Consider the following 25,308-nt stretch of genomic DNA (forward strand, 5'->3'; position numbering starts at 1 on the left):
AATAACGTAGATCTGATTGGCCTATTGTTAGAGTTGTGGGGAGCGCTAAACCCTATTGAGGAACTGGCCCCGATGGCACTGGAAAGCAGAGCAGCCCAGACATCTAATCGGTGATCCTAGCTCATCTGAGTACTGTGATTGGGGCTGAAATAACAATGGGTGCTTTTAAAGCCCACTCGGATCAATGCAGTTCCTCCTGGCTCTTACATAGAATCATCGGGCTTTGCAAGTGAGCTTGAAGGTGTTCCGGAAAGAGGGGCTCACGCTATCATAATACATGTTATACAACATAGTCTTGCGACTATCTATTTGGCGACTCAAAGCTCGCCGCGCCTCCAAGTCCGAGGTACCTGATTGTTCCACAGTACCGCGTCGGCCTCACTAGAGCAGTGTGCCGCCGGTGTACTTTCAAAACTTGATCTAGAATTAATAGTCGCTTGGAGCTGGAGTAATCACCGGAATCCTATCATAGTGATAGGAATAGTAGAAATTACATAGGGCAGAAACCTGGAACATATAGATTGCCATTTTGGGACTAGCGCACTTATTCTGGGTGTATATGGATCACGTGCCGGTATGGGTGATCCACCCGCCTGGAATTTTTGACATCTTCAAGGCTCAGGAACAATCAAACCGTTGGGCAAAAGAGTCAAAATTCACCATTTCAAACACCTGTTACCGAAATTACTCACACTGGATGTCCTCTTGACCTTTAAATCGGATGTTATCCAATAAAAATCCGCATCTATGTGACATCTAGGCACTGCAGGTCTAAACCCTTTGCGCATATCACGGCAAGAGACCAAAGTTTCTTCCCAACATGTCATCTTTGTATGGAAGCCAAGTGCCCTGGCCAGAACTGCTTCCGCCGCAGTCTGCCCAACCACACCAATCATTATTTGGAGGCCCAAGCAGTGATGTCGTGCAACCTTCTTCTCAGCCAGAACCGCCAAGAAATTCTCTTTTTGGAGGCCCCATCAATCCAGATGTCCCTTCAGAGCCTCTTTCTGAAGCAGATCCCATGGATGAGGAGCCAGATCAAAATGAATTTGACACGATAATGCGAGAACAGCCCTTGGCGTTCCAGAGTGACTCTGATGACGAAACCTATGAAGACAATACTCGTGGCAGAAGTCGCATACGCTCAAAATTGCCACAGAAGTCTCAACGTGAGCCAATTCACTACGTAGTTGACCGAGGCCTTGACCTGCCACCTGGAGTTGAGCGTCCCAATTTGTTTGATGGACACGCCACTTCGTGGAGGAACTACAATGCCGATGAAATCGGAGCCTATAATGCAATGGTTACTCACCGAACCAGAGATTTGGCGGCGCACCTTTACAATGCCCACGTTATTCGCAGGCGAGCGCGGGACACTGCCCGGAAGAACCCTGGGGTCATTGAAAAAGCGCCACTCCGTGTGAACAAGAGATGGGCTGCATGGCCTGTTCATGCGGCCACAGTTCCCCGCTCCAATGAGATGATACAGAGGAAAATGGACGCCCCTGATATTTTTCAAATGGAACCTGATTCCCGACCCAGTGCGGAATTGGAAGAATGCATCACGGCGTTCATATTGAAGACCTCCAAGGAGACCTTCCAAGCCCGAGAGTTGAATTTCGAGGAAATTGAAAATAAGCCCCGGAATAAGATGCTCGACGGGGATGAATTGATGGACGATGAATTGGAGAAAAAGGAGGACGACGAAGAAGAAGAGCCTGTCGATACAAGAATACTCCGACCGACAGTCCTCATCGACGAGGACAAATCCATTCGCCTATTACGTCCGCTAGCCCGCAATGTGATCTCACAAGTAGACCGCCTGCTATACGGACTTCATTGCGCCATAAAGGGTCGCAAGTTCGAAGAAGATTCTGATGACGAGCAATGGAGTGATTCAGATAAAGAAGATTATCTGACTCGAGAGAGCCGCAAGAGCAGAAGCAGAAGTCGATCGCGCGGTCGACGAAGTGCTCGACAGGAGTCTCAGGAACGAGGCTTATCACGCCGCTCCAACAGTGCACGCATATCCACCGGAGTGACCGGACTAGAGAAGGAAGATGAAAACTTGCCAGGTGTTTCCCAACCCCGAGCGCAATCTCGCGACTCTATTGGCCACGATAACAATCAACACACCAAAGGCAGACTCAAACTGCGAGACTGGAGTGAAGTTATGGGACTGGCATCAATGATGGGCCTTCCCACCCCCGCAGTAATGCGCGCGTCAAAGCGATGCGCCGACCTTTTCGGCGAGGATATGGAATTCCGAATCATGCCTGAAGGCAGGGTAAAAAAGCGAAGCAAAATAGGTGCTCGAGAAGAATATGCCTATACCGAAAGCGACAGCGAGATCGACTCGGCACCACCAAGTCCTCAGCCAATCCCTCCGCAAACCCCCCAGCCAAATCGCAGGCAGACCACCAAACCTCCGCCTGAACGGAATTCCCCGGCGAAGATACCCAAAGCCAAAGCGGTGACACCCAAGCCGAAACCCAAGCCGAAGATTCCGAAATCCAACACGAGAACACCAGGCCAGCGACGCTCGAAGGCACACAAGAGCCCTGCAATCGTTCCTCCCTCGGCATCCCCATCCCCAGCCCCGGAAGAGCCGACAGAACCAGTGGCGGAACCTACTGCAGAGGACACAGAACAAACCGCCGATCAGGAGCCAAAGACGGCTAAACCAGGCGTTGGAAAGGGGCCTCATCGGAAAGTAGATATCCTCTGTCCTGTCAGGACTTGCACTCGACATACAAATGGGTTTTCACGAAAATGGAACCTGAACCAGCATTTGAAAAAGGCGCATGGTATACATGTTGCTCCTGGGAATGAAGCCTCGATTGAGCAGGATGATCGGGCTATCGTACTCGAATAGGTTGTCTGGTTTATGGAGGTTAGTCCCGGCTTGGTCAAAACTCTTTGTGATCTGCCTTCCGGACTGGGCTGAAAATTAGAATTCCAATAAAACATGTTCCTAGTATAGCCATGGTGCAGTCAGTGAGTTAGTAGAGAGCCGATGGTAATGCCAGATAAAAGCCACAGAACGGAGTAACTGCTGGCAAGTGTCTATCACTAAGATGTCTACGATTCGTGATACTCTTCAGTATGCCTCTTTCTAGGTTACTAGTGCGGTCGATGAATGTAATCCATACCTTTTTTTTCCTGTTTTTCTCTTTTCCACCGGTAACCAAATGAGCGAGGTAACCAAAACGATTATATTATGAAAAGTATTAAAGAATTGAAAAAAAAAAAAAAAAAGATTGTCACCCATATAGCTTCCCTCGGCGGAAGCTCCATCCTCCGGTGTTGGCCTGGTCGAGTCCAGCAGACCTACTTGGCTACCGTAATAGCCTCTGTGTGACTCCGGAATCGATTCGGCCTTTTCTGGCCGTACTTCCTGCGACGGCTGGTCGACAACAGCAGAGTCAACCAGCGAAGCGCCAGATCTCTCTTCGGGCCTGCCCGGTTCATCTCTTTGGTCACGAGCTCCAAGTCCATCATTCTGTTCGAGTCCCAGAAGCTTACGCCGAACTTGTGGAAGTCTCCACGAAGGCCAGCGTCTCTCACAACCGTGTGAAAGCACTTCTGTGCAAAAAATGGCCCGAGAAGCGACTCATCTTGGAGGGTCCGTAGGCTCGCGAGTTGCCCATTGTACGACCTGGTAAACTTTGGGCAGCAGGTCGTAAACTTGGCTTCTCGCTTGCCTAGCTTTCCGTACGTTCGTCTCTGCCACTCTTTCCAGGTAAGGATGGTCTCCAGCTGTTCAAGTGATGCGTCTTCCCTTAGAGTCATTTGACCCATGTCAGTGTCTTTTAAAGGCCCCCAGAAGCCTACCACCGCATCCTTTTCGAGGTCCTGGAGTGTTGCTTCCCGTGGAATTTCAAGGGAAGAGGGAGTGGCGTTGGTTGTCAAAACCTTTTCTTCGCAGACCATACGGCGCAGTACCGAGAAAATGTACGGCTTTAGCAGGGCGTGGATCAACCGCTGCTCCTCAAGCCAAGTGAGAGGCCAATCCGCGCCACTGATGTCAAGCGGAATGCCACGAGGACGACGAATCCCGTCTTCTTCCCACTGTATCTTGTTGCCGAACGACGACTTGGAAGGGAGCTCCTCGATTTTGGCAGACTTGAAATGAGCCATGGCGGCGTGGAAAAAAGCATGGGCATCTCCCCGGATGCGACTTGCCAGACTTAGCAGATGGCGCAGAATCTTCGGCGGAGTTGAAGATGGGAGGGGAATCAACCCGACGTGCGGGGGCTCCGGGAATTCCGCTACACTGATATTGACGCAGTAGAGACGCTTGTCGTCGAAAGCATCCGGCAACGGGTTTTCATCCGCAGGCATACCTGTAGCCACCGAATCCTCTTTCCACCAGAGATAGACTAGAGTTCGAAAGAAAGCAGAGGTATCTGAGAAGAAACCCCGGTCAGGCTCCCGGATGCTACTCCCAGTCTGAGGTTCAATACACGGGTCCATGATCCTTTCAACAACCTTTGGAAATATTCCAGTCTTATCGCTGAGATAGTCAGACACAGCCGGTGAAGCTTGACACAATTGATGCAAGGTCGACAAGTCAGGCAAGTTGAACAGAACTTCTTCAAGACCAAACCATGGTAAGCTTCCGAATGGATCTATGATCGCTCGTGGTTCCGAGATACTGCACTCTGTAGAGAAAGACGAACTCAGGTTTGAGACTGAGGGAACGGAAGGTTGATGGATGTCAATTTGGGTCTTCATAGAAGAGTCTGTGATGTGCTGATTGACATCAGGGGAAGTAGGTGACCAGTTGACAAGTCGAGTATCCATATCGTCTTCGCGAGGGACATCAACTGCCCAGACGTCTAGCTGTGTGTCCACGGTCTCGGAGGAACCTGCGATGTCGTGATTTGCATCGGGCAAAGCGGAGGATCTGTGCGGGCCGTGTGGAGACATCTTGACTCGATTTGAGGAGTGCTGGGTTAATGAAGATGTGGATGTGGGTGAGTATGTGTAGACAGAAGGATAACTGTATCCTCAGGCTAGCTTGCAAATGGGTAGATGGGTGAAGATGAGTAAAGATGAGTAAAGATGAGTGAAGATGGGTGAAGATGAGTAAAGATGAGTGAAGATGAGTGAAGATGAGTGAAGATGAGTGAAGATGAGTGAAGATGAGTGAAGATGAGTGAAGATGAGTAAAGATGGGTGAAGATGAGTGAAGATGAGTGAAGATGATGAGTGTAGATGATGAGCGTAGATATGATGAGTGTAGATGATGAGAGTAGATGATGAGCGTAGATGATGAGAGTAGATGAGTGTAGATGGCTAGTATCCGATGAGGTCTGTTAGATGAGGTCTGTTAGCGTATGGATTTTGAAAGTCCAAGTGAGAGCGCGATACCAACCTTCAGGAAAAGCAATGTAGCGAGCTGTCTCGACTAGACCGAGAAAAATGATGTCCGAATTCGGACTAAGAACCTTATTCGAATGATATCGAACTAGCAAGAGAGGAAAAGATTGAAGAAAATGATGAAGTGAAGTTATGAAGGAAGGCGAGGTGGTGAAGAAGGAAGATGGTGAGTGGTTGTCGACTGGGCTTTTAAGTGAGAGAAGGTTGGCGGTTCCCATTGAGGGAGTAAGAGACTATTGTCACATTTGCTATTCTGATATTCTATTGTGGCCTACTTCTGCCTACATCCACTGACTTTATTAGGTATTAGGGCAGGACAGTCCAAAGGGACCAACCCCAGAAAAAAGGACGACTTGGTCGACATGTATCCATTAGATTAATCGGTATAGGACTCCTTATGGTCGAATACAGTCACCTACAGCTCCTCTGGCTTCATTGTAGACATATCCATTGTGTAGACAAGTCCATTGGTATAACTAGTCCCGGGTGCGTGTCAGATGGTCTCATCTTGCGAATAGACAGGTAGCTCTTAGATCTCACTGCAAAATCCAGCCAGTTACCACTCTGGGATATTCATTTTGCTACTTCAAGAGGCATGTATCATGCTCTATATCAAGTGCTTTGGTATAGCGACGGCATGGCGGAACATTGAATACTACTTACTATTAGTTAGAGACGGCCACCCCTGTCATTTTCATTTTCAGTTAAGTGAATTTGCACTCTGCACAGTCTTCTTGTCCATTTATAACAGTTACTTTTGCTTTCCATTTTATTGCCTTTCTTCCTATATAAAAAAAGGAAGATTTCCCTTCTCTTCGAGGGTGCTTGGTGATTTGTGGGGAAACAGACCGAGGCGTGGGAGATGAGCTCGGAGTAATACCAATACACTATCTCAAGGCCGGAGGTTCAAAATCGGTGATCATTGGTTGAAAGTTCCGTGGTTCTGCAACACTAAGCTTTTTATTGGCTAAAATAGCCGTATATTGTAATATTTATTTCATAGATTACTTAAATTACCAGATCTATGAAACGGAACATTTTCAATAGAAAGAGTAATCTCTATTCCAGTTGGTTTTTCGTCGATATAACTAGAAAAAAGACGGAGAATGTATCGGAACAAATCCAAAAGAAAAAAAAATCAAAATCATAAACAAAAACAAACCCAAGGGTGTTGATATATGACCCCGAAGTTAAGTATAGGTGACATCAACTCCGCAGATCCCCGCTTTAAGCAATGGAGCTTCCCCTTCGACGATTACCATCTCTCTCATTTCTTAACGTTCTCATTACACACATATTCGGTGCTTCTCGGACATAGAGAGCAATCACCATTGATTCACCAATTCGAGACACCGATACTCGCCCCCACTAGGACTGTTGAACTGCTCCCTTTTAAAGGCATCTCCAATTCCCCAACCTCTAGCTCCCCGCACTCCCAATAAAACTTTCTCTATATTCCCCTTTTTCCCCTCTCTCTCTCTCTCTCTCTCTCTCTCTCTCGCTCTCGCCTTGATTTTAAAATGGACCGCATCATCCGCCCCGTCGCCCGCCAATTACTGAGACCCCGGTCGAGATATCCCTTTTCCATTCCCCCGACTGCACGTGCACAGAGACTATACAGCATGAAACACAGCGCGCCGCAGGTAAGATCTGCAATTGAATGTGTTTCTTTTTGTGGTTTATACTGATGGACTATAGTTAAAAGATCAGTCGCTGTTCATTGAGAAAGCGTACATTAATGGGGAGTGGGTCGACGCGAAGTCCGGCGAGACTTTCGAAGTCCACGGTAAGTACCAAATTGAACATTCAGGTTCAGGTGGATGACTGACTTCGTGTCTCATTCAGATCCGGCCACTGGCAAATTGATCGGAACATGCCCCGAGCTCGATACATCCGATGTTGAGAAGGCGATTCAAGCCGCCTCCGAAGCCTTCCCCAAATTCCGCACAACACTAGGCCGCGAGCGTGCGCGCATGCTGCGCCGATGGTACGATTTGATGATGGAGAACGCAGATGACCTAGCAAAGCTGATTACATGGGAGAACGGAAAGCCCCTTGCGGATGCGAAGGGCGAGGTGAACTATGCCGCCAGCTTCTTCGAGTGGTTCAGTGAGGAGGCACCCCGCACATACGGCGACACAATTCCCGCCTCCGTCCCCGGAAACCGGGTTATTACTGTTAAGCAGCCTGTTGGTGTGTGCGGTCTGATTACGCCATGGAACTTCCCCGCGGCGATGATTACACGGAAGATTGGCCCTGCCCTGGCGGCGGGCTGCACAGTCGTGGCCAAGTCTCCCCAGGAGACGCCCTTCACGGCGAACGCAATTGCTGAGCTTGCGCACCGGGCTGGAATTCCCAAGGGTGTTGTTAACTTTGTTACTTCGTCGAAGAACACCCCTGCAGTGGGCGAGCTCATTACCACCCACCCCGAGGTGCGTAAGGTGTCATTCACTGGCTCGACTAACGTCGGCCGCATCCTCGGAAAGCAGTCTGCGTCTACCATCAAGAAGGTCTCCTGGGAGCTCGGCGGTAACGCACCATTCATCGTTTTCGATGACGTCGAGGACCTTGACGCTGCCGTGATGGGTGCCATCAACTCCAAGTTCCGCAGCTCTGGCCAAACCTGCGTGTGCGCTAACCGTCTCTACGTTCAAGAGGGCGTGTATGAGGAGTTTGCCAAGCGCTTTGTCGAGAAGGTCAAGGACTTCAAGCTCGGTGGTGGTTTCGAGGACGGCATCACCCACGGACCTGTCATTCACGAGCGCGCCGCCAGCAAGGCCCACGAGCATGTGCAGGATGCTACTTCTAGGGGCGCTCAGATTGTCGTTGGTGGGCAGAAGGCTACCGCACTCGGACCTAACTTCTACCACCCCACTGTTCTGACCGGCATGACCAAGGATATGCTTCTCGCTTCCGAGGAGACTTTCGGCCCCGTGGCTGGTCTTTTCCCCTTCAAGACTGAGAAGGAGGTTGTTGACCTGGCTAACCATGCCGAGGTTGGTCTCGCTGGGTACTTCTTCAGTGGTAATGTTCGCCGCATCTTCCGTGTTGCGGAGGCACTGGAGGTCGGCATGGTCGGTGTCAACACTGGCCTGATTAGTGATGTTGCCTCTCCGTAAGTTTAAAGCTCCCCTGCGACTGGTATATCAATCTCTAACCTTTCTATAGATTCGGTGGCGTCAAGCAGAGTGGCTTCGGTCGTGAGGGCAGCAAGTATGGTATTGACGAGTTCATGACTATCAAGAGCATAACTTTCGGTGGCATGAGTCAACCTTTGCAGGAGTAAAAATTGGACACAAATCACCTATCCTACTTGGGAACTATATATATCTCTTAACATTTAAAACCTGCCACACATTTATATAAACATTTTCCTCTTTTCCTCTTTTACAATTCCATACTTTCTAATATCGTAAAAAGTAATGGTTGGTTGTACACGCTAGATATACCGTATAACCTTCCAATATCACGGTAATTTTCATAGGAAGCCAAACAGCGTTCTGTTGACACCCCGGTCCGTCGCATATAGTAGCAGATCACCTGACAGTGTTCGGCATAATGCCGACGGCAGAAATATCCACTGTCTCACCGCCCTCTATATCCCTTCTCCTACAACAGCAGATCAGGATCTCTATCACCATAAATGAAAAGATTTTTAAGACGCGTGCAATCTTTTCTTCCGTACTTAAGGCCATAATTTGATCTGATCCAATGCGTCCATCACCCCGTTTCCTCGCCGCAATCTCGCGCAGCCAGCCCTCCAAGCTGAAGAAACCTTCCATCAGTCTAGACCATGTAAGTAACTATCAAGGTTTTGGTTTGCAGTATATAGTTATATGTACTAACTGAACCGTACAGTTTATCCAAAGACAGCGTGTGTTGTCATTTTGGCGGGAAATCGTGCGAGCATTAATAAGTACGCTTCACCATCCCGACCACCGAGTTATGTATGAGAACGAGAACTAACAGACATCATGTGCTCAGAGGTCCCTCCTTCGTCGACAAGGACTGAGCTGCACAAATATGCACGCGATGAGTTCGAGCGCCATCGTGGAGTATCGGATGTGGTAGGTTGATGTTGTTCTCGGGTCTATGGGAATGTTCGTATTCGAGAATACTTGACTGACTTTTTCTCGCAGCAACACATAAGATACTTGCTTTCGGTATGAAGATGGAGATCCAGTGGTTTTTTTTGATAATTTTATTTTCACAATATGGATTGCTAATCGGCTCAAAGACAGGAAAGTCAGAATTCGAGACGATGAGACGCTATATCGATGAACAGATCGCTGGGTGACCTGTGTTGGTAGGCTTTTACTGTAAATATATTTTCTGTGTTAAATCAATCATTGTTTCAAGAATTGGGTCCAGAGTTAAGTTGGACCGGAGGTATTTGGTTGTATGTTGTACTGCTCTCATCCGGTTTGGAGTCTTTCTATTGGGAGATTTCCAGAAGGGCTATGCAGAACATAACGAAAGACCAAGTATTGCGTTTGGTTGGATTGGTATGACCTTGGCGAATACATAATCTCTCAAAACTATCGGATTGACGAGAGATTTCTTGGAAGGAGGTTCCCTGTTATGGTATCTGAGGCTCGGCCCATTAGAACGGGATGCCAAGTTTTTCTTTTTCTTTTTTTTTTTTTTGGAGAAGCCGAGGGTATCCTCATCTTTCCGCATTAAGATGGCGTTTTAATAGAGAAATCCTCGTATTCGAGTTAAGATATAAACTTGGCGGGGTTGACTTCAAGACTTCAAGTCTTCAATTTTGTTCAATAAACTCGTTGATCTGGTGAAGATATATGATGTCAGAACTAATCCTTAATCCCAGTTTCATCTTGGCCATTAAATTTTGAAGATATGGAGATGAAGATGTACAATATTTTGCCACCTCCACATACAAACTCTTCAAGTTGTATCTTCCAAGTTCCATGTGGACCATCGACGATTGGATGATAGAACCGGAAACGGCTGCCGGGTTACAGCTGTTTGGAGGGTTGCTTTTTGCTTTTTAGTTTTTTTTTATATATCCTGTCTACTTAAGGTATATCCTGTCTAGATCCTGGACACAAGACGTCATTGATTTTGGTCCAGACTCTTGTTATATATGTAGGGCTGATTCATGGTGAGATTTTCAGGAATTATTCTACTGACTTACTTGTACTTGGAAAAAAATATCAAAAATCCTGTCTATTCCTTCATTCATCACCAATACTTTCACAATTGGTATTGAGACAAAACCACCAAAAAAAAAAAAAAAAAAAAAAAGGACCATGAAATCCGTATCACCTACCTCACCCTCCCAACCCGTCAGCCCCGGGCGGGCAAAGCACCTCGAACGAAACCGAATCGCCGCCAACAAATGCCGTGAAAGAAAGAAGCGAGAACACAAGCAAATCGAACGTCGTCTCACGGACGAAACCGAAAAGAAAGACATCCTCCTAGCCCAATTGAACTGTCTCCGCGAAGAAGTGTGGAATTTGAAAAACCTCATCTTCCAACACGCCGATTGCCAAGACCACCAAATCAACCACCAACTCGCCAGGATGACCCAGACCATCCTACAAAGTCCTCCCAACCAGAATTCGACTTCCAGCATGCCAACCGGTTCATCGCCTACATTTTCAACTGGGACCTATTCCGATGGCTCGGTCGCAGATGATGCGGGTGTCAATCCTATCGGGCCGGGCGCATACAACGACGATTGGACGGTATTGCCTGCCATTGCGAACGATTTCTCCCCTTACGAGTCGCATGGTTTTGTTGCCGATTCCTTGTTTGAAAACTTCATCAATGCCGACAATGGGTATAATTAAGAATTGGCCTTCTCATTATTATTTTTGGAAGGCTGTTCTGTTTAGCGTTGGGCGTTTTAACTTCAATTTTGTATATTAATCTTAGGACCGTGGGCCCTGCAGCTCGAAGGAGCTTTAACAAACACTCTTATTGGAAACTTTTGATTGTTACGAATCAAGAATCAAGAATCAACGAATATACGAATCTGTCCCATGACATGCATACTATTTGCGCATCATATTCCCAAAGAAATAGAATACTCGGAACGGATACTCCCATGACGCTGAGGGGTATGCTATATTGTGACCAGTTCGTGACCAGTTCGTGCAGAAAGCCCCTGAAGTGATAGTTTGGATCGGGGTAGATACACATGAAGATCCACAAAAACAAAATGGAATGTGGAAGATGCTTCTGTGTATCTCTGTGTGTCTGTGTGTTGTGTTCTGCTGTGTCTTGTGTTGGGCGCGTTGGAGATGTGGAGAGATCCACAAAGCCGCTGATGTCACTACCCGAGGGCTCTGACGGCATCGACGAGGGTATATTTTGTGCATCTAGTGACTTATATATTGGCAATGTATTTTCTTTGGGATTTCCTATCATTCTTCACTATATCCTTATATGCTCATACGCTTATACGCTTATATGTTTTATCTCTGTACTATAGTTCATCTACTTCTATACTATCTCCGATGATGCCCAAGGCCTTACTTACACCACCCTACGGGGACCAAATGGCAACCTTCTCCCAAAAATCAGTAATGGGTACAATATTCGAGACAACGGAACGGTTAGAACAGCCAAAGTCGGTAATACACTATATTGTGTGTGCTAAGACTATATGAAAACCAGCTATACGGAATGGAAACCTATCGGGCTTGGAGTATCTGGGGTTGTCTGGTATTAGTTCCCTGGCCTTGGAGCAGACCATAATCCAGCGAAACTAATAGTGACTCCTCGTATAGCTCTGCAAGGGATCAGCTTGCTCATCTCACTGTCGCCGTGAAAAAACTCGCGGAACCATTCAAGACACCCGCTATTGCAAGACACATGTTTCGGGAAATTAAATTACTGAGACAGTTGCGACATGAAAACGTGAGCTTACCCATGGATAGTACATATGAAATAACTGTCTAATTCTCCGCCAGATCATCAACCTGACCGACATCTTTATTTCTCCCTCGGAAGACATGTACGAAGAGACTAACACACCACACCTCTTCACGTGAATTGAAAATACTGATAACTTTAGATACCTTGTGACCGAACTTATGGCTACCGACCTTAACACAATATTGAAAGCGAAAAGAGTTGAAAACCAATTCGTCCAATACTTCATGTATCAAATAATGGTTGGTGTCATCCAATACCAACCCCACAGCAAGCACGATCTTCTGACCAACAATTCCAGCGTGCTCTGAAATATCTTCACTCGGCCGGTGTCATCCACCGAGATCTAAAACCAAGCAACATCTTGGTCAATGAGAACTGCGACCTGAAAATATGCGATTTCGGCCTGGCCCGCATCCAAGAATCCCATATGACAGGCTATGTTTCGACGAGGTACTACCGCGCACCGGAGATCATGCTCACATGGCGAAAGTATAACGAAAAAGTCGATATATGGAGTGCCGGATGCATCTTCGCGGAATTACTTCTGGGCAAGCCTTTGTTCCCAGGGACGAACCATATCAACCAGTTTTGTGTTATCACCGATTTACTCGGTAATCCCCCGGAGGAAGTCATTAAGAATATCACAAGTGAAAATGTCAGTCGTTGACAAGCCATACCCATGCCTTTTTGAAAGGAGACGGGGTTGCTAATTTCCTTCTTATTTCCCTTTTCCGCAGACATTGAATTTTATCAACTCACAACCAAAGCGAGAGCGCAAGCCAATATCACAACTCATCCCCAGCGCCAACGCAGATGGTACGTTTTCAAGCTATTCCAGAAGAAACCAAAAATATTAACAAAATCAGCGGTGGGATTGATTGACAGAATGCTTCAATTCGACCCTCAAGTACGAATCTCTGCGACAGATGCCCTCGCTTCCCTATATCTTGCACCATACCACGATCCCAACGATGAACCGGTTGCAGCGGAAGCATTCGACTGGGCTTTCCTCGAAGCAGATCTCCCAGCCGATATCTGGAAGACTATCATGTTCGTCCTGAATACAGTACAGCCGACGCGTCTCTGGACATTCTGCTGACAATAGTATTTCTAGGTACGGCGAGGTGGTGGCATTCCACGCCGAAATGGACAAATCTGGTCAGAGCGGGCCGATGAAATCAATACAACAGGTGGATGGAATGGATATCGGTTGAGCGACAATCCATATATTTCAGGATTGAGGGGTTCAGGGTATCTTGGTTATTTTATGTTCGTTCAAGCCTTTTGTTGATTATGCGTTTTAATGTTAGGGTACATTCCTACATTCATGAATCATGATCAAAAATATCAAATTTAATTTAGTTCAATTGCTTTTGACGGTGCTATAAATTAAGTTGCACTTCGGGATGGGATAAGAGAAAGAGTGTAAGAAACAGATTATGGTATTAACATTAGGTCGATACATGACCAGACCATTTCTGGCATTATCAAGAAATCCGGGCATAGGCATATAAACAGGGTCTTGCATGTGTTCATCAAATCAACCAAAGTGGGGTATCGCTTTCATTTAGGAAACTCGACCGCGTGCGTATCATATCTTGCAAGTCATTGTTGCAAGTGTCATTGGTAAAACATACCCTGAGAGCATGGAGATACCCATCTAGACAACGGCATCGGCGGTTGCGGGAGTGCCAGTGGCATTAGCATCAGTACCAGTCATCTCCGGGGCAGCATCGTCGCGGTGGTTCTTCGCGTTGCGACGAGAGTTCTTCAGGTCTATGATGGCGAAGGTGTTCGTAACAACGAAAGTAGCCCTGTTCAGAACAATATATCAGATATTGTACGTATGTATTTTATAAATACTTGGACGTCCGATCTTACCATTGGATAGCCCCGACGACAATCAACGCCTGGAGGGCGTGGCAGCTGGCATAGTGACACGCGCCAGGCGAAGGAATCATGGCGGCCAGGGCGATCCAGCCGCTGAGCCAAAGGCCGCCGGTGAGCAGCTCGATGAGAGGAATGGCGATCTCATGTGAGAAGCGAGGAAAGCGGAGAGGTGCGAGGCCCAAGTATGGGATTGCGATGGCTGTTGTCCAGCAGCCGTTGAAGAGCATGTAGTAAACGACATTTGAGTAGGACCATTCATCATACAGAGAGGCAATTTCTAGATGGAGTTAGCCGTTGTTCTGGATAAACGTCATGCGTCAAAACAAACCATATGCAGTAAGACCAATTGTGGCTAGGGACAGGATGGCCTGCACGATGCGCAATGGGTAGATCCAGGAGAGCATTTTGGATGTGGGAATGGTGCTTTTTGTTGGGTATCACGTATACAGGTGGGTATATGTAGTCGTCCTTTTGACAGGGGTATAGAGGAAAAGATTAGAAAACGAGATCTACGGTAATAGGGGAATACTATCGGCTTTTATACTCTCGTGAGAGACGGTCCATAAGGCGTCTAGCTCGTGCTCCACACGTCATGGCATTATAACTCGGAAAAGAATGTGCATTGGGGAAGATTAGCAAGAGTTAGGCTGGACGAGGAGTGGAGTCTCGGAACAGGGACTGAAAAGTTTGACGCAGGATCATTCTGATAGACCCTGGGGATTTCCAAATTAGGGTTTGGTGTCGAGTAGCTCAACTTCCCCGCCTTTGGATTATCTCCTTCCTCCATGTCTCTGACCATATTAGTCCTCAAGATGAAAAGCGCATTCATCTTGTACTTTTCTATACTCTCAAGAATTCAATACTATCATCTTGAAATCACACTCAGTGCACTTGACGGCACTCCCGTTCCGAATATGCCCTTAGTATCGTATGTTAGGTTACCGCACGGCGCTAGCCTTGTCGATCTCACATGAAAACCTCGGCCAAGCAAATAACTCCGGCCATGCTGATCTAAAATCAACGTGCTGCTTTTTCCGGTTTCTAGGATCCTGCCAAGAAGGTGGTTTACCTTGTTGTGCTAGTGCCGTGCTTGTTTGGCGCGGATCAATTGGGACATTTCAACCTCGGCATGTCGATCGTCGGACTCCCCGTACACACAGTACGACCGCAAATATGACAAGCGAATGAGGTAATCGTACTTCTGTTACTCATGCTTACACATTCTAGACAGCACAATTCATCAGTTGAATATCCAAACACGATTGGAGAATTTCGATGCATATGTACAAAAAAAGAAAAAAGAAACTCTCCTATCTTACAGAGCGTAGCCCCTCAGTCCCGTGAAATAAGAGCCCTCACAGCATCCATAATCCCAATAGACTTCTCGTCAGAAGGTTCAATCGATGACCGCGCCGCTTCCGACTGCTTGGGCGGCGCCGGTTTATTCCCAACCTCCTTAGCCGCAGCCTCAATAGAAGCGTGACGCTCCCTCCACTCACGATCCTCCTTATCACGAATCTCCAGCTCGCGCAACCACGCGTCACGCTTTTCTTGCTTCTTCCGAACTTCCAGGGCCTGGTCGAATTCCCGGCGCTGTTGCCGCTCCGTCTTGAAATACATTCCGCCGGCGACTAGCGCAACTAGTGTGAAGGCTTGTGCGTAGATACGGGCTCGGAACATTCGGTTCATTTCAACTGAGTCGCCGGATTTCATCGACCGGTAGGCGCGGTAGAGGGCATAGCATGTTGCGGCGCATCCTGTTGTAGTATATATTAGTTTAGGAGATCCCGAGGGAGAAGGCAAGGTCTTGTGCTAGGGGAATTTCGTACCAAGTGGAACGAGCGGCTCTTCCCTGAGGCGTCGTGTGAATTTTTGGACGCCGGTCTCTTCTGCAAATTGACTGCAGGACATCAAATGTTAGCAGACGGCCCTTCCCTTCGTTTTCTCTGTGAAATTTCCCGGTGCCGCTTGCGGAACACGCGGATAATGTGTGATACATACGGGTTTCCGTCGTCAAAAGACGAAGGCACAGGTTCCCGGTTCATCGTGAAGTTGATCGTGGTCGGGTATGTTGACAGTGGTCGTGCGGAGTAATTGCGTCCACGGGATGTGGAGTTTTCGAATCGGGGATATTCGGTTGAGGCTTATAAATCGGCTGTTTTGTGATAAAGATTAAATCTGGCGAAGTATTGCAAGTTTGTGATGTTGGAATAAACTCCTCAAGATGCTGGGGCGCACAGGGTCGAGCTGTGGTATGACGCCAAGTTTTCAAACATATCGGGTTATGTAACCCCTCCAGGGCTCCAGGGCTGGAGAGTACTAAATCTAGTACTCCGTACTGTCTTTTACAATGCTACAAGGTCATTATTAGCTTTATATTTTTCTTGGATGCTTTTATTCATAAGTCACTTATTTACAATTGGCCTAAAATGAAATAGAATAAAAAACACAGACAAGTACAATTAGCCCCTCAATTGTTGACCGCTATCTACTATGTACGTCCTACCTGTACCTATACCTCCAGGGCTGCTACCCAACATCCTCTTCAGTCATTCAGTCTAAGGGATACACAATTTCGTATTTGTCTGAAAATTTACTATTCACTTTCATCTCATCGACTTTATTTCATCCCTTCAACACGTAAATCCCCCAAATCAAGCTTTATTTAGGGCTAGCACTCGGGGTTGATGACATAAGGTTGTCCGATCATCGGTCCCGCCTCTGCAAGAAAAAAGAGTGCGAGTTTAGAATTTACCGACTTGTCAAGTTCTTTTTCATCAGAATTGGGATTGATTGTCTCCCTTGTTTGGCATCAACCTAAATTTATCATGTCTGACGAACCTTCCAACGGCGTCACGACCCCCGTCACCCCCAAGATGAACGGGCTTGCGTTGACTGAGTATACCGCCGCTCCGACGCCGCCCTCTGAACGCGGGCAAAGAACCCCGGGCTTGCCTCCGAATTGGGGGATCCCTGAAGCCTTCCTGCTTCCCAACGGCTACCCAGATGTAATTCAAGCTGTGCAATTCCCACAGGCATATTCAAATTCTAACATTGCCCCGCAATTATAGTATCTCCGTTTGATTTTGACGTCACGAGTTTACGATGTTATTGAAGAGAGCCCTCTTACCCATGCTGTCAACCTGAGTGCCCGGCTGAAAAGCCGGGTCCTTCTCAAGCGTGAGGATCTGCTTCCAGTGTTCAGCTTCAAGCTCCGTGGCGCATACAACAAGATGGCTCATTTGAACAATGAGCAGCGCTGGAAGGGCGTTATTGCTTGCTCTGCTGGTGAGTCTATACTTGGTAGATGAGATAAGCCGGAAGTGCTTCTTACTCACTCAATATAGGAAACCACGCTCAAGGTGTGGCCTTTTCTGCCCGCAAGCTGAGAATCCCCGCTACCATCGTCATGCCCTCCGGCACCCCCGCCATTAAACATCTGAATGTTGCTCGCTTGGGAGGAAGTGTGGTTCTTCACGGAATGGACTTTGATGCTGCCAAGGAAGAGGCCCACCGATTGGAGAAGCAGCATAGTCTGACAAACATCCCACCATTTGACGACCCTTACGTCATTGCTGGCCAAGGTACCATCGGCATGGAGCTTCTGCGCCAGGCAAACTTGGACAAGCTCGAGGCAGTCTTCTGCGCTGTTGGTGGAGGTGGTCTGATTGCCGGCGTTGGAGTTTACCTCAAGCGCATCGCACCCCAGGTGAAGATCATCGGTGTCGAGGCTTACGATGCAAACGCTATGGCTCAGTCTCTCGATGAGGGCAACCGAGTTTTCCTCAAGGAGGTCGGTCTCTTTGCGGACGGAGCAGCGGTCAAGTCTGTTGGCGAGGAAACTTGGCGTCTTAGCCGCGAAGTCATCGACGATGTCATCCAAGTCTCAACCGACGAGACCTGTGCGGCCATTAAGGACGCCTTCGAGGATACCCGATCCATCGTCGAGCCCGCCGGCGCTCTCGCTCTTGCCGGTCTCAAGAAGTACGTCGCCAAGAACCCAAGCCCTGACCCCAACCGTGAGCTCATTGCCATTGCCTCCGGTGCCAACATGGACTTCGATCGTCTGCGGTTTGTTGCTGAGCGCGCTGCCCTTGGCGAGAAGAAGGAGGCACTCCTTAGCGTGAAGATCCCCGAGAAACCCGGTGCATTCGCCAAACTCGTTGAGGTTGTTCTGCCCCACGCTGTTACCGCATTCAACTACCGCTATGCCCGCGAAGACTCGGCCGATGTGCTGATGGGTATCTCTCTATCTGCTTCTACTGGCCGCGAAGACCTGGCCAAGATCATGGCAGAGCTGGAGAAAGGCGGCATGAGCTGCCGGGACTTGAGTGATGATGAACTTGCCAAGCGTCATGTACGCTTCCTCGTCGGCGGCCGCTGCGAGGTTGCCGATGAGCGTATCTTCATGTTCGAGTTCCCCGAGCGTCCAGGTGCTCTTGCCAAGTTCCTCACCACTCTCCGTCCTGAACAGAATATCTCTTTGTTCCACTACCGCAACTATGGCGGTGATGTGGGCAAGGTTCTGGCTGGAATCCAGTGCCCGTCACCTGAGAAGGAGGACTTGGAGGCATTCCTTCGGGATCTGGGCTATCCGTTTACTGAGCACACTGACTCTCCCACTTACAAGACCTTCTTGCGTTCGTAATAAGCATTTTTATTTAGTATCGCAAAAGAAGAGATGGTGGGTAACGAGAAAATGCATTGTTCATAGCTTGTTGTTGTTTAAGCGGTTTAAGGTCCAGGTCCGGTTTTGTCTCTTGCTTGGCGTTTGGTTCATTTTGTTAGACCCTCTGTATCATAGGTCACATAGTCTGCTTTTTGGAGTCCTTACTACATACTTGCATAGGTAAAAATATTTCCGCAAATTCGGTTGGATTTATGCACAATTACTGTCTTGCAGATCAGGTCTTTATTTCAACGCAGCAGATATTTCCCGGCTAGCATCTCTGAATAATTTCAATAAAACTGACCTGTCTATCGAATCACTAAATGAATACATACACGCTTTCTGTTTTCTCTGCCCTTATGTTGTATACTTTGTAGTGTAAACTTGACCAATCACAGCGGCCTCGGCCGACCGGCGATACAGAAGCTCCGGCCAACATTTGCGATCGCAGCACGAGAGAACCCTTGGAGCCAAACATCAACCTCGTACCGCACCCCCGATACCTCTTGTTCTTCATAAGGTGATACTTGAGGCGCAGCCTCCAATTGATCACCTTCCGTGGAGATAGACCAAATCCGAAAACCGCCGCCATGTTCTCCCTCCGCTCCGTCTTCGGTGCCTCCTCCGGGGCCCTCCGCCAATTCCTCCCCTCTGTGACCACCCGGACCGCCTCATTACGACCTTTCTCGCACATGATTCGCAACAGCCTGACGAGGCTCCGTGGACAAGCAAAGACCGGCAATGCTGTTGCCGTGGCGAATGGGTCTGCTAGACAGGTGGAGCAGGTTCGGGGAATGAAGACTCGGTCTTCTGTCAAGAGACTGTGTGATGGGTGCAAGGTATGATTTGAGACACTGATACATTTATATTGGAATGATTGTGAAATTGTGTTTTGGCTGGTGCTGACTGCTGAACAGCCCGTTCACCGGAAAGGCCGTGTCTACATCATCTGGTGAGTATATACCCTGTGCCATTGAAGGCTATTCTTGAGGTCGTTTGGTTTTAATATGTTGTTTTCTTGTTATTTTAGCTCGAAGAACCCCAAGCACAAGCAACGACAGGGGAAATAGAGTCGTCGCTTTTCGTCATTTTCTCCGATAGCGTGCATCGCTTTATCCTTCCGCGGCAGCCTTTGCTCGAACAATCTGAGATATTGGCAATATTTCTAGGCACTCAAATGTGCCCTCGATACCCAGGTCGTCTTTAAATACCTCGGATACACGACTTGTCGTCGCGGAACTTGGATCGGCGGCATACTTTTGCATTCTTGTTTCAAAACCAGACAGTGGTTGGATACCACGGCGCTTGTGTATTTTTCTTGTATATTAGTGTGGCAATCAAGTTTATTGGCTCTTCATGTTTCAATTCAACTCATATCATGTTCTCCAGTCGTGGCTTTCTTGGATGTCCAATATCTATGGATATATGTGCAGTTTACTCCAAGAAACAGCTTGTCACCATACTCAACCCCTCAAACAACCGAGATATCACCGATTTCAATGACCATATCTCATTTTATACTTGTACATCCACCGAATGGTAATCTCCCGGCTCTGAATGGGCCGATGTAAATAATCACGTGATGCGTTCCTGGCTTCCCCGAACTTTTTTTCGGGGAGCCAACTAAACATTCAATTTCGTGTTGATCATATCAATTTTGGTGTGGTTGGATCATCACCATGCGGTCTCCTTCTCTTGCACGGTTACAATCCCGCGCGGTGTCTGGTTTGACCAGGTCAGCTCGTTTCCAACCCCAGACTCTTCTGCGCCAGCGATGCACTTCTACGGCTGCGTTCCGGTCAGCCGCTGTTGCGCCGGCTTATCAGTCGAAGTTGGGACAATGGGACCAGCGCCGAAATGCCTCTGCTGTTGCCTCTGCAGTGTAAGTATATTCGACCCACTGATCCCTTCTCTTTTATTCTTTCTAACGTTGTTATTAGCCTTGAGGCTGCTAAGGCCGACCCAGCGAGTCTATCCCAAGCCACCATTATTGACAGTCTCGATCCGGTCGAGGCCGCTCGTCTTAACAAGTGTCGTAACATCGGTATTGCGGTACGTAATATCCCAATTGGCTCGTGTCTGGTTTTTGTTCTTGTCTAATGAAGTCTTCCTGCACAGGCCCATATCGACAGCGGTAAAACCACCTGTACCGAGCGAGTTCTTTTCTACACTGGTCGTATCAAGGCTATCCACGAGGTCCGCGGGCGTGACAGCGTCGGTGCCAAGATGGACTCCATGGACTTGGAACGTGAGAAGGGTATTACTATCCAGTCTGCGGCCACTTTCTGTGACTGGGTTAAGAAGGATAAGGAGGGTGTTGACCAGAAGTACCACCTCAACTTGATTGATACCCCCGGTCACATTGATTTCACTATTGAGGTCGAGAGAGCGCTGCGCGTTCTGGACGGCGCTGTCATGATTCTGTGTGCTGTCTCAGGTGTCCAGTCCCAAACGATTACCGTCGATCGCCAAATGCGCCGCTACAACGTTCCTCGTATCTCATTCGTGAACAAGATGGACCGTATGGGTGCTAACCCCTTCAAGGCGGTTGACCAGATCAACACCAAGCTCAAGATCCCCGCCGCTGCTGTTCAGGTGCCCATCGGTGCCGAGGACGAGTTCGAGGGTGTCGTTGATTTGATCCGCATGAAGGCTCTATACAACGTTGGCGAGAGTGGTGAGGAGATCATGGAGAAAGATGAAATCCCCGAGAAGGTCAAGGCCATCGCCGAGGAGCGCCGCACTATGCTCATCGAGACTCTTGCCGATGTCGACGATGAGATTGCGGAGATGTTCTTGGACGAGGTTATTCCCAGCGAAGACCAGATCCGTGCCGCTATCCGCCGTGCTACTGTTGGCTTGAAGTTCACCCCTGTCTTCATGGGATCTGCTCTGGCTAACAAGTCAGTTCAGCCCATGCTGGACGGTGTTATTGACTTCCTTCCCAACCCCGCTGAGGTTGAGAACCTCGCCCTTGACCAGAAGCGTGACGAAGCGTCTGTCAAGCTTGTCCCCTATAACTCTCTTCCCTTTGTTGGTCTGGCCTTCAAGTTGGAAGAGAGCAACTTCGGTCAATTGACCTACATCCGTGTCTACCAGGGTACTCTCCGCAAGGGTGCCAACGTCTTCAACGCTCGCAACAGCAAGAAGGTCAAGGTTCCCCGTATTGTCCGCATGCACTCCAACGACATGGAGGAAGTCACTGAGATTGGCGCTGGTGAGATCTGTGCCGTGTTCGGTATTGAGTGTGCATCTGGTGACACCTTCACGGATGGAACTCTCGGCTACAGTATGTCCTCCATGTTCGTTCCCGAGCCCGTCATCTCGCTCTCCATCAAGCCCAAGCAGAGCAAGGACGGTGCCAACTTCTCCAAGGCCATGGCCCGCTTCCAGAGAGAGGACCCAACCTTCCGGGTATCCTACGATAGCGAGAGTGACCAGACCATTATCTCCGGAATGGGTGAACTCCACCTTGACATCTACGTCGAGCGTATGCGTCGTGAGTACCGTGTCGATTGCGAGACCGGTCAGCCTCAGGTCGCCTACCGTGAGACTATCGGCAACCGTGTTGACTTCGACCACCTGCTCAAGAAGCAGTCCGGTGGACCTGGTGAATTCGCCCGTGTTATGGGATTCATGGAGCCTACCGGCGTCCTCGAGGATAACAAGTTCGAGCAGCAGGTTATTGGAGGCAGCATTTCAGAGAAGTTCCTGTACGCTTGCGAGAAGGGTTTCAACCTCTCTTGCGACAAGGGTCCTCTGATCGGCCACAAGGTTCTGGGCACTCGCATGGTCATCAACGACGGTGCCACCCACATGACTGATTCTTCCGAAATGTCCTTCAAGAACGCCACCCAACAGGCGTTCCGCAAGGCTTTCGCAGAAAGTCAGCCCTCTGTTCTAGAACCTCTCATGAAGACGGTCGTGACCGCTCCGACTGAGTTCCAGGGTGATGTCATCGGCTTGCTTAACAAGCGCGGTGCCACTATCAACGACACCGAGACCGGTGTTGACGAGTTCACTGTATACGCTGACTGCAGTTTGAACGGCATGTTCGGCTTCAGCAGTAACCTGCGTGCCGCTACTCAGGGCAAGGGTGAATACACCATGGAGTTCAGCCACTACGAAAAGGCTCCTCCTCACATGCAGTATGTTTCACCCAGTATTACTTTTCTTCCTATATCTCCATGCTAACCGTCTTCTCTTACAGAAAGGAACTCATTGCCAAGTTCCTGAAGGCCCAGGCCGACAGACACAAGAAATAAACGATACAATATGTAATAACCCTCACCCCCTCCGACTACTCTAGCAACCCAAGCCAGGCGGTGCCTGGCGTTGGCTCTTGCTGGAGCTAAGAAGCAGCAAATTTTGCTTTGAATCTCTGCTGCTTCTTCCATCATCAACAATTCCCCCTGTACTATTTACGCATGGCACTATATCACATTGTGACTTTCTGGGACCTGTATTTCAAGATCAAGATACTACTTTCTACTCTCCTGTCTGAACAAATAGATTATTGTTTTATTATATTTCTCTTTTAAATTGTTCTTTCAAGCGTTGTAAATTCAAAGAAGCCAGTTCACGAGACAAATATATCCAAAAACGCGTCAAGTGTTATCATTGCAAACCATTCTAATGCTATAAAGAACTCGAATATCTCAGTCTAAATATATATCCTACCAAATTCCAAACTCCCATATGATCAAGATAGAATTCCAATAAAACAGAAGACATTGTTAACTCCACCAAGTAAAGACCCAGAACTCTAGCCTAACCCGAATGTATCGACTCAACATCTCTCAGTCATTCAATCACCACGCAAACCAGCCTGGCGCAAGTCCTCGACTCCTGCCTTCTTCTTCAGCTTAGGAGTGGGACCGGGGACATTGTAATCCGAAGGATTGTGAATATAAGCATAAACAGTGTCAGACGAACGCAGGTCATCCTTACCCTTTCCCTGTTCGATGTTAGCATGTTGGCTTGGCACACGGTCCTCCCATCGGACTCTATACTTCTTCTCTGCTTTGAAAGTCGACACACGCACAGATGAGGAATTTGGGCTTGAGGGACGTGAAAGGGGCGGGAGGGGGAGGGCTTTACGGGGAATAGCCTTGTCAGTGGGCAGGGTTGGGAGAGGCTTATCCTGTGATGTGTTAGTCTTCTTCGATGTATCCTCAGACAGAGGATGGTCCTGGGAAGAATCATTCTTGTGCAGGTTGAATCTCCGGAACGCCTGGATGATGGGGAAGTCTTCCTCACTCACACCTGCGAACAAGGGGGGCAGATCTTCTTCGTCTGGGTGATGATCATCGCCTAGCTTGTCCATGATGTCTTCGATCTCCGGGTCGCTAAGCCCGCTCATGAAGAGGGGCCATCTCGGAGCAGCAGGTGGCGGCGTAGGAATGCGATGTGGAAGCTCCTTCCTGGTAATACCGGAGCTTCCAGCAACGTTCTTTCTCTGGATAGCTGGTGGATTCCTGTGAGCGTCTTCGGCATAGACGGTGACATTATCCCAGATCGGGGCGCCTACTTCGTCGCGGATTTGGTAGAATGTCAACAGACGACGAGCGATGTGTAGCTGGGTTTCTCCATCCCGAACCATCATGGTCAGTAAGTAATCCAGATGAAAGTCTTGTTCGTACAAGACTTTCACAAGGAACGCACCAATGGCGTCGCCGGGGACCTTGTCCTGAATCCATGTCCTCAAGCAGACCCTCAGGTAATGGATGCCCTTGAGGTCCCAGGAAATGAGAAGGCGGCGTTCTTGAACGGCAAGAATGGTATCAGCCGGTCTGCCCTCCAAGAATGTCTTGAAGAGGCCTTCGAGTTGCCACCGGCTGGTGCTAGCTTCCTTGTATAAGCGGCTTAGATGGGGGTCTGCTGGGCCTGGGGGGTTAGCGGAAATACTGTTACCTGCTGGAGACATTTTCGATGTATGAGATGAGCGATATATTGTGAAATAATGTACCTGAGGGAAGATCGGTTTCGGTTTGTTTCTGAAAGGAAATGCTGCGTATGTCACAATGTGTGAGAGTTGACTGAATCTAGCGGATATCCCCAGGTATTTATGCTTCTTGGTCATTTTTATATAGTGAAGGTTGCCATTGTTTAAGCATAGGCAAGAGAAAGAGAATAAAGAGGTGTGTATGCTTGCACACTTGCAAGTCTTTGTATCAAGGAAGATATTCTGAAATATCCAAAGAGTAGCAGCGGCGAACAAAGAAGAGTGAATCGCTTTGTTCCAAAAGATTTCGAGTCATTCATTGTCGACAGGTTGCTTGCAGATGAATATCCTCTGGTATTATCCCCATGTCGCCTCCCGGAGGCTGAAAGGGAAACAGTGGACAAGTTCCACCATCAAAAGAGGCGAATGAGCATTGTTTGACTCCAAAGAAATGCATTGGAACGGAGACAGGCCGGGTGAATTATGTACAAAAGCCGAAGACAAAATATTATGG

The 25,308-nt window shown here is 48.3% G+C and overlaps 12 protein-coding genes across 12 annotated transcripts; 8 read left to right on the forward strand and 4 right to left on the reverse strand.

The window, feature by feature from the left end:
• Positions 1-820: 820 nt before the first annotated feature.
• N7516_011352 (uncharacterized protein) lies at positions 821-2,875 on the forward strand (the record flags this gene model as incomplete). The annotated part of the gene is made up of 1 exon (XM_057224070.1): positions 821-2,875. One exon carries the CDS (start codon positions 821-823, stop codon positions 2,873-2,875), a length of 2,055 nt encoding a protein of 684 aa, XP_057069210.1.
• A 455-nt stretch (positions 2,876-3,330) lies between these two features.
• Positions 3,331-4,932, reverse strand: N7516_011353 (uncharacterized protein; the record flags this gene model as incomplete). The annotated part of the gene is made up of 1 exon (XM_057224071.1): positions 3,331-4,932. The coding sequence occupies one exon, from the start codon at positions 4,930-4,932 to the stop codon at positions 3,331-3,333; it is 1,602 nt and encodes a 533-aa protein (XP_057069211.1).
• A 1,973-nt stretch (positions 4,933-6,905) lies between these two features.
• N7516_011354 (NAD-dependent succinate-semialdehyde dehydrogenase) lies at positions 6,906-8,671 on the forward strand (the record flags this gene model as incomplete). Its single annotated transcript, XM_057224072.1, has 4 exons — positions 6,906-7,028; positions 7,084-7,171; positions 7,231-8,500; positions 8,554-8,671. The coding sequence occupies 4 exons, from the start codon at positions 6,906-6,908 to the stop codon at positions 8,669-8,671; spliced, it is 1,599 nt and encodes a 532-aa protein (XP_057069212.1).
• A 425-nt stretch (positions 8,672-9,096) lies between these two features.
• Positions 9,097-9,682, forward strand: N7516_011355 (LYR motif-containing protein 2; the record flags this gene model as incomplete). The annotated part of the gene is made up of 5 exons (XM_057224073.1): positions 9,097-9,180; positions 9,244-9,301; positions 9,370-9,452; positions 9,525-9,548; positions 9,623-9,682. 5 exons carry the CDS (start codon positions 9,097-9,099, stop codon positions 9,680-9,682), a joined length of 309 nt encoding a protein of 102 aa, XP_057069213.1.
• Positions 9,683-10,658: 976 nt separating this feature from the next.
• Positions 10,659-11,201, forward strand: N7516_011356 (bZIP transcription factor; the record flags this gene model as incomplete). Its single annotated transcript, XM_057224074.1, has 1 exon — positions 10,659-11,201. The coding sequence occupies one exon, from the start codon at positions 10,659-10,661 to the stop codon at positions 11,199-11,201; it is 543 nt and encodes a 180-aa protein (XP_057069214.1).
• Positions 11,202-11,912: 711 nt separating this feature from the next.
• On the forward strand, positions 11,913-13,505 carry N7516_011357 (uncharacterized protein; the record flags this gene model as incomplete). Its single annotated transcript, XM_057224075.1, has 9 exons — positions 11,913-11,968; positions 12,031-12,078; positions 12,144-12,273; positions 12,327-12,370; positions 12,431-12,530; positions 12,590-12,946; positions 13,029-13,107; positions 13,158-13,341; positions 13,406-13,505. 9 exons carry the CDS (start codon positions 11,913-11,915, stop codon positions 13,503-13,505), a joined length of 1,098 nt encoding a protein of 365 aa, XP_057069215.1.
• Positions 13,506-13,951: 446 nt separating this feature from the next.
• Positions 13,952-14,585, reverse strand: N7516_011358 (MARVEL domain-containing protein; the record flags this gene model as incomplete). Its single annotated transcript, XM_057224076.1, has 3 exons — positions 13,952-14,105; positions 14,173-14,458; positions 14,510-14,585. The coding sequence occupies 3 exons, from the start codon at positions 14,583-14,585 to the stop codon at positions 13,952-13,954; spliced, it is 516 nt and encodes a 171-aa protein (XP_057069216.1).
• Positions 14,586-15,513: 928 nt separating this feature from the next.
• rcf1 (respiratory supercomplex assembly factor RCF1) lies at positions 15,514-16,226 on the reverse strand (the record flags this gene model as incomplete). The annotated part of the gene is made up of 3 exons (XM_057224077.1): positions 15,514-15,938; positions 16,011-16,081; positions 16,183-16,226. The coding sequence occupies 3 exons, from the start codon at positions 16,224-16,226 to the stop codon at positions 15,514-15,516; spliced, it is 540 nt and encodes a 179-aa protein (XP_057069217.1).
• Positions 16,227-17,009: 783 nt separating this feature from the next.
• On the forward strand, positions 17,010-18,829 carry N7516_011360 (threonine dehydratase, biosynthetic; the record flags this gene model as incomplete). The annotated part of the gene is made up of 3 exons (XM_057224078.1): positions 17,010-17,189; positions 17,253-17,469; positions 17,529-18,829. The coding sequence occupies 3 exons, from the start codon at positions 17,010-17,012 to the stop codon at positions 18,827-18,829; spliced, it is 1,698 nt and encodes a 565-aa protein (XP_057069218.1).
• A 611-nt stretch (positions 18,830-19,440) lies between these two features.
• On the forward strand, positions 19,441-19,920 carry N7516_011361 (50S ribosomal protein L36; the record flags this gene model as incomplete). Its single annotated transcript, XM_057224079.1, has 3 exons — positions 19,441-19,689; positions 19,768-19,802; positions 19,881-19,920. 3 exons carry the CDS (start codon positions 19,441-19,443, stop codon positions 19,918-19,920), a joined length of 324 nt encoding a protein of 107 aa, XP_057069219.1.
• Positions 19,921-20,529: 609 nt separating this feature from the next.
• Positions 20,530-23,115, forward strand: N7516_011362 (elongation factor G; the record flags this gene model as incomplete). The annotated part of the gene is made up of 4 exons (XM_057224080.1): positions 20,530-20,732; positions 20,791-20,902; positions 20,969-22,998; positions 23,061-23,115. The coding sequence occupies 4 exons, from the start codon at positions 20,530-20,532 to the stop codon at positions 23,113-23,115; spliced, it is 2,400 nt and encodes a 799-aa protein (XP_057069220.1).
• A 542-nt stretch (positions 23,116-23,657) lies between these two features.
• N7516_011363 (uncharacterized protein) lies at positions 23,658-24,776 on the reverse strand (the record flags this gene model as incomplete). The annotated part of the gene is made up of 1 exon (XM_057224081.1): positions 23,658-24,776. The coding sequence occupies one exon, from the start codon at positions 24,774-24,776 to the stop codon at positions 23,658-23,660; it is 1,119 nt and encodes a 372-aa protein (XP_057069221.1).
• Positions 24,777-25,308: the final 532 nt, after the last annotated feature.

Source organism: Penicillium verrucosum (genome assembly GCF_028828655.1).
Source record: "Penicillium verrucosum strain IBT 35672 chromosome Unknown utg000005l_segment0_segment0, whole genome shotgun sequence".
Classification (NCBI taxonomy): domain Eukaryota; kingdom Fungi; phylum Ascomycota; class Eurotiomycetes; order Eurotiales; family Aspergillaceae; genus Penicillium; species Penicillium verrucosum.